At 38.1% G+C, this 11,004-nt stretch overlaps 1 protein-coding gene across 1 annotated transcript; it reads left to right on the forward strand.

Annotated features, from left to right (window-relative positions):
• Positions 1-3,733: 3,733 nt before the first annotated feature.
• On the forward strand, positions 3,734-10,733 carry LOC133124694 (uncharacterized). The gene is made up of 13 exons (XM_061236107.1): positions 3,734-3,879; positions 4,873-5,060; positions 5,320-5,460; positions 5,653-5,785; positions 5,957-6,155; positions 6,353-6,491; positions 6,848-6,994; positions 7,541-7,599; positions 8,025-8,200; positions 8,318-8,718; positions 8,826-8,922; positions 9,316-9,487; positions 10,177-10,733. Exons 1-13 carry the CDS (start codon positions 3,760-3,762, stop codon positions 10,329-10,331), a joined length of 2,127 nt encoding a protein of 708 aa, XP_061092091.1. The 5' UTR covers positions 3,734-3,759; the 3' UTR covers positions 10,332-10,733.
• The last annotated feature ends 271 nt before the right edge of the window (positions 10,734-11,004 follow it).

Here is an 11,004-nt window from a genome sequence, read left to right on the forward strand (position 1 = left end):
TTTCTTTGGTAAGGGCAGTAACCAAAGCTGCTAGAGACAAATAGCCTACAAGTAAAATACATTGATAGGCTGGTGCATCTACCGGTTTATTCTGGTCCATTCTGGAAAGAAAGAACATGTTGTTTCTTGTAGGGAAGAATACATTTCATTTGCTTCATTGTTCTTGGATGGTGACCTAACACCTCAATCATACTCAATGGTCAAGGGGGGTTAGGAAGCCCATCCTGAATGATCAAGGGGGGTTCACTGTCTGCTTTGCTGACAATTACCATTTGGTTTCTTGGTCACATCATATTCATACAAAATATGTACCTGCATTTTACTTCAGGAGGTTTTGGGCATAAAAGCTCCTTCCTTTGTAACATGAGTTTGTAATTGAACTGCCTTGCTTTTACCCGGTATGCTTCATACTGTAATTAAAATCACTATTTTTGTTATATTAATAAATTGTTGTTAACCTGAATATAGGACTACAAGTTTTACTTCACAAAGGACCAGATTCCTACATTTATCGGCGAACCAGCCAGGAGACGAAATGGGGAGACGATTGGAGAACTTTTTATTTTCCATCAAGACAATCTACATTCTAGAAATAGAACGTGTTCAAATTGCAGTAATAAAAAATATGATAATTTGATGTCTGTTTTCAATTTCTTTGTTCTTGACAGGGGCTGTCATAGCTACATGAAATCTGTTATGGACCAAAATCTTGATCAAATCTGTGCCTTTTGTTCCACTTTGCTTTCATAACGTATGTCAATGTTTTTTAAATTGCCTATACCTGTAACACTGTAGGAAATGTGAAGGTAAAGAAAGAAATTGAAAAAAGATTGCAGTCAGTCTGCTTTCTGCTTGAAGCAGAGCCCTGGTGAAGGTCATGCTTCCTGCTGACACAGGTGCTGTCAGCATATTGGCTTTTAGATCAGTGGTAACTAACCCTGTTCCTGGAGATCTACCATCTTGTAGGCTTTCTGTCCAACCCTAACAAATGTTGCAGTCTCACTACGTCCGCGGCCTATCTGTAATGTGTGTGTATGAGAAGCACTGCAACCTGCCATGAGTGTGGTCACGTGCGTCTTGCAGGGCAGCCTCTGTAATTCTGTTTGTGAAGTCTTCTGTGGATAGTAGTCACTGACACATCCACGCATGCTTCCTGAAGAGTATTTTGGATCTGTTTTTGTGTTTTTTCTTCATTATGGTGAGAAATCTTTTCATGAACTGCAGAGGTCATCCTTGGCCTAACATAATAGCAGTAAACATTAAAAACATTAAAAAAAACATCAGAATAACGCCTGGGAGATGCAACGGCAGCCATTTTGTGCCACAATGGTCCCCATACATAGCTGGGAAGGAGACTGACTGACCCATTTCCTGGGGAGTATACCAGCATTAGCTAGCACCAATTTCCGGTGTCTAATTCGTTGTTGGATAAACAGAATGAGAAGCACTGTGAAATCATAATATTGTTTCATTGGCTATAGCTCTGCCTACCTACCTTTGCAATCACTAATAACTTGGAGCACTTGTCAAGCTCCGACTGCCTCACATTGCCCTGAATGCATCAAAGCTGCGGACAACGTGAATTTGGAGTTATGCGGAGAACCAGAAAAACAAACTATCAGTGGTTGTTGATGTGGAGTTGAAATACTGGCCTATCTTCAAAAATCTTATCTGTACTGTCTTCCCCAAGGTCCCTGCCATCTTGCTGTTGTTGACTGACGTCTGTGAAAAGTCATTATTTTGAGAAAGCTCTTTGGACAATTTGCCATTCAGTAAGACACATTTTGGATAAGTGTCCTAGGAAAATAAAGCTTATTACGATGAAAAAATGCCATTTGGAAATATGAACTGTTACAAGGAAATGTAAAATGAAGAAATGCAGCGCTTTTGAGGAAATGCCTGGTTATGATGAACATCAAACATTCCAAAATAAAGTGGCGGATTTAATAATTTCATTTTGAGTGAAAAGGTCCTCCATAATCAAAAGCCCAGAATCAAGACAAGGAAGTGAACATGATCTTATACACGATTTACCTGACTAATCAGAAGCACCTATGAAGCCATTTGTCCCAAATATTATGGTGTCCTGAAATGGAGTAATGTATGAATAAATATATATACGATTTCTACATGGTGAAACCGACGTGTATAAAATACCATAGAAATCAAACATTATGTTTACATTATGAGCAACACCATGAGGGGTGAGGGTACTTTGGATCTTGGGCTGTTCCTTTTGGCCTCCACACTCACCACACTCTTACTCTGAAGTCAATCTTGATCTCATTTGACCACAGGTACGTCTTAGCAATACCACACATAGCAATAGGTATACCATCATGCAACCTGCTCCTGCTGAATAGCTGAAGTTAAGGAGGTGTGGGCTTGGTTTGTTCTCAGATGGGAGACCTCCTGGAAAACGAAACTGTTCGTGCTTGACACCTGCAGAAAGAAGTCTGTAAGAAGTCTATAATTATTGGTAGACGTTGAAAATCCAAAAAAGTTCTAACTACCTTAATTTGCTTCATAGCAAAATTCCTCAGCCAGGAGGTATATCCAATTAGTGAAATCAGCTGGCTGAGTAAATGGGTGGAAGAAACACATGGCAGGACACATGAGAACATAAGAACAAAATAAAAGGTTTGCCACACCCAAGCAGCTGTTCTCTGTCCTCTGTCTTAATCAATTATAATGACATAAATACAGTTGGCAACTAATGCAATAGTTTTGAACACAATTAAGCAACATGTGTGAGAACACGTGAGGACTTCTACTAAAGTAATAAAACAGGATTAGGATTAGCCTGCTGATCGGGCCTGTTGGGCACAGCACACCCCTCAGTGGAACGCATGCTGCTTCTTCTGTGGTAAGGGGGGGATGCTTGACGTTTAAGACAATCATAGGGCAGTAGTCAGCTGCAAATAGCCTATAAACAGCCGCAAATTAGCCACCTCACAATCACCCCTGGCCCTGGTCACACAGGGTGTGCCCCAGGGCTCAGTGCTAGGACCACTGCTCTTCCTCATCTACATGCGACCTCTAGGTGAGATTACCACCAATCCACCAATAAACACCACGGGAGCAGAGAGTATGTACATTTATAAATCCCTAGTCAAGCCCCACCTCTTCAGTAAGAGTTACTCTTGACCAAAACTTTTCTCTGAGCAAATGTACTAGTAAAAAATAATTACCCTTACCATGTTTTAGTAGGATACAACATAGCTCATTGCCTGTGTTTCTTTTATACCTTCTTGGCCCATCTTTTTGAAGCATATGAATAATTTTGGAGGGCTTGGCTTTCTTAATAGTAAAAACTGGTTTCTGATATCTGTATGTGGTATGCTAGACCTCATGGAGCCGATTCTTTCTTGGATGTGTACTGAACTCATGAGAATAATCTGATGGACAGCACCACTGTTATTCTTTCTTGTGCTAATTTACCTCACTCATCCTGAAATTTTAGGGATTGAGGAAAAAAGAAACAGAAAAGTCAAATATACCTTTCGACTGACATGATCTCAAGATTCTATGTACACCTTGTCAATAGATGCACAATTGTATGTGATTACATAATTAATATTGCATGAATCAGGGATTAAAATGTATGGCAGATTATATAACAGAAGTGAAATGTATTCCTCATTCCACAGGTGACGTTGTGGAATTCAGATGCGCTGAGAGACTATAAATGCAGACATGCTTGAGTCTGAATGACATATCGTTGGTTATTCCTGAGAACTTCAGAGAGATTCAGACAGCATGGCTCCCCACACACTGCTGCTACTCCTGGCTCTGGTCACTGGCACATCCTGCTCACACTTCGCAGGTGGCCAGATGAGCTACTACCCAAAGGGACAAGACATCTATGGAAACTATCAGGTATGGTTAAATAATAATAATATTTATTATTATTATTATTATTATTATTATCATTGTCATTGTTATTATTATAAGGGGCAGCCTATAGCCGAATTGATAGGTTTGTGGTTCAAGCCCCAGTGCAGCCACAATAAATTCAGTGCAGCTGTTGGACCTTGAGCCCTTAACTCCACATTGTTGCAGGGGGGTTTGGCCCCTGCTTAGTCTAAACAACTGTAAGTCATGTTGGTTAAAATCATCAGATAAATTACTGTAATTTATGTAATGTATTGTTATTATAACACAATACGAAATTATAACTAAAAATGGTCACCTTATTAGGTCAATTTCAGTGTGCTTAGTTGGTGTTTAAAGCCCAGGTTTAGACATCTTGACCACAGAACTGCATTACAACTGGGGTAATGCTCCAAACAAATGAAATAAGGATTATCAGTTCTGTGATCTGTGGTCTATGGTTTTAAACCTGGAGGTGTGAACTCCATTTAAACACGCAGATAACCCAAAATGTTCATTCCACGTTGATTCAACCAAATGTGATAGAAATATAAACATTTTATATTGCTTTTATGTATTTACTCTTTATTTGACCAGGAATTCTGACAAAAAGGGGATCCTAACCGAAATAATAGATCAATACAACCACATGCATTTGAAACATTTTAAATAATGATGGAATGAATTAAACGCAGTGGTTTGTGTAAGATGCCTAACTAGTCCATGGTTAAAGCTAAAGTAAGAGAGTAACTAGCCCATGGGCTAACATACAGTAAGAGAGTGACTAACTAGCCCATGAGCTAACATACAGTAAGAGAGTGACTACTAGCCCATGAGAGTAACTACCAGCTTATGGGTGAACCTCAGAAAGACAGTAACCCTGGTTTGATTCCCAGTCCTGCCAAAAGCTGAGTTTGGCCGGCATAAATGGGGGGAGGACTCAGCGGGGGAAGGCTCGTTGCATACAGCAACAGCTAAATAAGAGTGATTGTTTTGCAGGTGGACCTGCACTTCAAGGAGAGCTTCCTGGGCTCCTGTAGCCTCAGTAACCCTTGGACCTGCTCCACTGGGGACTGCGGGGTTGTTGCTTCAACTCAAATCAGCGCTGTATCCAGTGGAAGTGAGGCTTGTCAACAAGAGGGAATCGTGCAGGTTAACGTGACAACGAACAAGCCTTTTGAAATGAGGTAAGTCCATAATTAGTCTACCTAAAAAACAATACCTATTGCAGACTCCTGACATGGACAATGACTTAGGAATGTTGTTAAATAATTATATTGGCCTTCATGCCTCTGCTTTCATGTGAGTTGGCGTATACATGGTTGCCATCAGTACACCATCAATTGCTGAAGGCAGTATTTCAGCTCAAAAGGTCGCATTTTTAGCCTGGATTTACAGAGAACCACTGCCTGTAGATTATTCATGCTGATGATTTGACTTTTACAGCTACGGTTCATGTTGCTGGGTGAACAATGTACGGACTGGTTCTGGCCCCTGGAATTTGGTGTCACATGTGGATCTGGGAATCAGGTCAGACACAAGAGCTCCAAATAGATCTCCACTAACGACTATCCTGCCGGTTATCAGGTATTGTAATATTTATAACATAATCAACTCATCTTTTAACATGAAAACCAATATGTTGATTTGAAACATTCATGGTTCCATGTTTTATTGATGATTTCACAGAAATCTATATATTTACCATTACTTAGTAAGATATTGCCTTGCTTACAGTTAGGAGAATTTATCAACATGCACTTCTTTATTTTTTGTTAGTCTTGCAAAGAACTGTCCTGCCACAATCAAACTGTTGAGTCATGACCAGGATGGAGACCGGGTCAGATGTAGATTTGGAAATAATGGTGACTGTGGTATGTGTGCTTCCCACACACAATTCCACCTGGATGAAGTAAGTATATGAAAGAAACTAGAACTAACATGGTCAATCACACATACCCTCTTATTACATTATGCTTTACATAAACTGTACTAACATCAATGATATTGTACAAATTGTATAAAATAATGTTATTACTTGTGACTTAAGTTACAGGTGCTAAAATTACATTGTTTTCGGTAGGAGACCTGTGAGCTGCATTACCGTGGCAATGCTACCACTGGTACCCATGTGTTTGAAATTGTTGTGGAGGACTTTCCCAGAAAAGCTATCTGGCTATCTTACTCTGATGGAACTAAAACAGTCAAACACCCACTGCCTTCAACTCCCAGTAGCTCCGTAAAACCAATAAGCAAGGTTCCTTTGCATTTTGTTATCAAGGGTGAGTTTTCAATCTTATAATATTGGTAGGTTATATAATGTACATCTCATTATGAAACAGTCTGCAAATTATAACTAAGAATTGACTTTGTACAGTCCAGTACTTTAAACTGTCAATGCTGTCATGGAAATGAATGAAATCACTGTGTGGGGTTTAACAGAAAGTGTTGAATTTTCTTCCTTTTTAATGTATTTTAGTGAAGCCATCATTGGCAAGCTGTACTGCAGGCTTGCTCTTACCTCTTCTTGTGACCCCAAGTCCACAATATGGAGACATCTTGAATGCCACAGTCGGCGAACCCCTGGAAATCCACATTGCTGCACAGGCTCAGCCAAGGTAAGACAGCTGAATGCAAAATGCAATACAATCCACACAGGCAGTAATAAATCCCACATACAGTATAAAATAATCTCTAAATGTCGAATAATAATGCTCTTACTTACTCTCACCTGTCATCTCCTGTCACAGATCGCATGGTGACAATAACAGACATTCCAAAATCAATAACATATTCCTGTTGTCTACTTGTAGAATAATACAGGTGACAGTGCAGGAAAACACAGCAGTTGTTATCTGAACCATTCTTGAAATTTGGTCATAATTCAGTAAGACATCTGAAAGAAACTGTTGAGAAAATAATATGTCAATAGTAATTACTATTAATACTACTAATAGTCATTTATCCATTACAGCATTACTGACATTGTGGCGACTGGGCCTTTAGGCATCAGTCACACCTTTAATATTGGATCTGGTAAAATGATCACAAAATGGGTGCCAAAAGAAAGAGATGTGGGTGACCATTTTCCTGTCTGCTTCAGTGCAGAGTCCCGAAGTGGGTAAGTCTACATGCTGAACTCTTCTTTTTCCTGGATTCGTCATTTATTTAAAATTATTTTAACATCTACGAATTATGTAAACTAAAAAACCGTTAATAAAGTTAATTAACTCCTGCTCACTGTTCATAGGATGACTATATTGTGCATCATATTGATAAAACAGAAAAAATGTCAAATATACATTTCTTCATGATTAATGATCATATATAATCAATGGTTACAACAATGTACTGTGTTTATTCTGTCCAATGTGTTCTATTGTCATTATCAAAAATTCTTTACGAAACATGCAACTTTAACCTTTTATCAGCTATGACACACAGTATCATTAACCATCACATAACCATTCCCTTTAATAACAGTTAAAGACATGTATGGGAAATGTATCTGTAGATATATTTTGCTTACTTGGGCCATACATCCTTTCAGCAATAATTCCTGCTTGCTATGTATCGTTAGCATTTTTTAAACGTATTTGTCTTATAATCTCCTTACATGTATATTCATGATACAATATGGACTGATGGATGCATTTTTCCTTTGTAGGGGGAATTCCTACCATTCAGCAATGCGATGTGTCATTGTGAGGGTTGTGCCTAAAATTGGTAAAAAAAAGTAGATAATATATATATAGAATAATAATTCATGAATTCTAATAAATAATGTAATCAATATTTTATCTCAGTAACCTCAGTAAAATGTTTATTGCATTTTTTAAATTTGATTAAAACAAAGTTTTTGAACAAACAAATTTGGGCATCAACCCATATGTCCCTCCAATCCTGGAGGAAGCCAACGGTCTATCAGAAAATACAAAAATGAACAATAATGGATTTAATTAATTTATGCATCTCAAAGTATGTCAAAATGTCTCTCTAATCTTATAAAATTTGTTAAAGAGATATCATTGATAATGTGATTTATCTTCATCATTTTACAATACAAATAATTAATTCTTGCTAGAATATTGTGTTTGAAAAAATATTCATAGTTTCTTTTATGTACTAAGACGCAATGTTGTGTAACCCAGGTGAAATGAATGTGATTTGCACGGAGACAACCATGACGGTCGAAGCTGAAAGGTCCTTAGTCCATGGATTGGATCAAACTTCCTTAAACCTCCTCGACCCGTCATGCACAGTGTCTTCCAATAACACCCATGTGTTCGCCACCGTACCCCTGGACGCCTGTGGGACACTGGCTGTGGTGACTTTCTTTCATTTGCACTGAAACTTCTTACAGTATAAGTGTGAAATGCTGAAGATGGTAAATGGATAATGGGAAAATGGTATATTTAAAATGTTTTGTATTTCATCTTTGCAGGGGTCAAGTGACAATGTCACCTTCAGTAATGAACTTATGAAGATAGAAAAAGCTGGCGCTGTCATTACCAGGACAGATGACGTGGAGCTTCAGTTCTCATGTAGCTTCACTAAAAAGGGGAGTGTATCTACATACTTCAAGGCACTCAAACTTACCAAGACGTTCGTGGAGGAAGGCTTTGGCAAGTTCTCCTTTGAGTTCCAGTTCTTCCACAGTCAGCATTATGAAATAAATGTGGACCCCAGTACTTACCCCATCGAAGTAAGGCTGAAGGAAATGATCTACATGGAAATCAAATCAAAATCCTCCCTTCAAAACACCGTGCTCTTTGTGGAGTCCTGCAAAGCCACCCCAGAAGATGACCCCAACCACGCCACATTTTACAGCATCATTGACAATGGGTATTTAATTTGTGGATTTGTAACTGTACATTTAATGGAAATTATTTTACCATCAATAAAATTACTGTATAAAGTGTAAATTACATCAATTAATTTCATTTTCCCAGCTGTAACATGGATAAAACTCTGCAAGTGTATCCATCTCAGAGCAATGAATTCCGCTTTGGAATGCAAGCGTTCAAATTCATTGGGATGCACACTGAGGTAATATTGCACTATTTTTTATGAGTACCTTATTAAGTATACATGCCACATGCAGTCAAACATTAGCTAATATTTACAAATGTATATTCAAATATAGGGTCTACTTGCAATTTCAACACCAATCTAAATAGCTCAGCTTCTGTCATCCAAAGAAACTGCATATTTTATGAACAGATTAACAAGATTACAATTTCTGCCACCATAGAGTTAGCATTAATATGTATTCCATGAATTGTTGTATTTATTGTGGTAAATATTGCCCCCAGTTTGATTCATTTTTAATTGTTAATTGCACAAATTAGAAAGATGTACAGAAAACGTTCCATGGATTACACACTCACAATACACTTGAATAGTGAATGACCGATGAATGAATGTTTTTTTGTGGTGTAGGTGTACATGAGCTGCTCAGTCATGCTGTGTCTGGCTGGAGATCCTAACACAAGGTGTGCACAAGGGTGCATCAGTCAGAGCCATATTGTTAAGAGATCTGTGCCTGGACAGACTGCCAGACACGACATAATGCAGGGCCCATTGCGGCTGAAGAGGAGCTCCGATGATGAAGGTGACTACTTGATGACACTATTTGATTTAAATGATTCTGAAATTAATACCGGCAACGTGTACAACCTTATTAAGAAATATGGAATGATAAAAGCTTCCTAAACTGAATGAGCAATGCAGACATTTGCATACAGGCTGTCCTAATGATGTGGCTGAGAGGCAGAGAGCTGGGCTCATGTAGTGAAGGGTATGAGCAGATTATGTAGCCTGTAGCCCATGGATCCACTCCAGCATCGCCAATGGGTGTCAGCTATTAGAAATATCAGAAGCATTACTGTTGTCTCTGATCTGCTAATGCACAAGTTTACTAGTAGAATATGAAGGTAATAATCTAAACAAGCAGCTTGTGTTTAGTTAATGGCTGAATTAAAATGAATAGATACACTGCAAAATGAAAAAATGAAAAAAGGTTGTAAAAAACAAAAGGATAGCTCAGTAGTGATTCGTCACATTTTGCTCGCCCAATTGAAAGCTGCTGAAATGGTTGTTTTGCTGCATTCACCCAAGTAGCAGTAGAGTCTAAAATAAAGTGGTTTGTGTTTTACAATAAAACGTAAGATTTGAAAAGGACCTTTACCTACAACACAGTCTAACATACAAGCTCTCACTGAACCGCTGGGTAGTTTCAACGTTAAATCCAGGGCGTTTGAGCTTTTTAGAAAATGGCAGTGTTTGTGGCTTCTGTTTCAGGTCTTCGTGTTTCCAGTGCTCCCAGTGTGAACTTCAACCTGAATTTCCTGGCTGTAACTTTGCTGGCTGCTGTGGCCCTTGTGTGTGCAGTGGTGGTCTACAAGATAAAGAAGTCAAGTGTCGGTTACAAGCAACTTCCCTCCTCTCAAATCTGAGGCTATGTCAGAATAAAAGTCAACAAATTTAAATGCAATTGCAAATCATTTGCAAACAACACGTTGGGATACATGTAAATATTGGGGTAGTATTTGATAATAGCTTAAAACAGGATTAATGCATGACTTCTTACAAGAGACAGAGTAGCACTTTAAGCTCATTCCTTCTACCTAATAATAGATTTAAGCTGGTGTTGTCTCGCACATGAATAATTTTTTTAGAGTGGGATATGCTAAAAAAGTAAATTGAAAAAGTAACTATTATTTAAAATTATGAAACAATATTGTTAAATAGTGTAAAATATTTGTTGAAGTGTGCTGAACTACATAAAACAATGCTGTGTTTTTCACAGGGTGATTTTGGTGTTTGATCTTTCTTTAATAAAATTTGTTTTGTGTTTACTCAGGTTTCCTTTGTCTGTAATTACATTTTGTCTAAAGTTCTGAAACCATTCACTGCGACAAATATGCAGTAATAGAGGAAATCTGGAAGGCAAATACTTTTTCATGGCACTATAGTTTTTACACAATTTACTTACTATCCCTATTTAGGATAAGCAGGTTAGGACAATTGTAAATCTTGTAATCTTTACATTACAAATTGTAATCTTGCCTTCTGATACTTACTACTGATGAGTGGTTTGCATCTTGTGGTATAGCCTCTATATTCCTG

Source organism: Conger conger, chromosome 3 (genome assembly GCF_963514075.1).
Source record: "Conger conger chromosome 3, fConCon1.1, whole genome shotgun sequence".
Taxonomy (NCBI): Eukaryota; Metazoa; Chordata; class Actinopteri; order Anguilliformes; family Congridae; genus Conger; species Conger conger.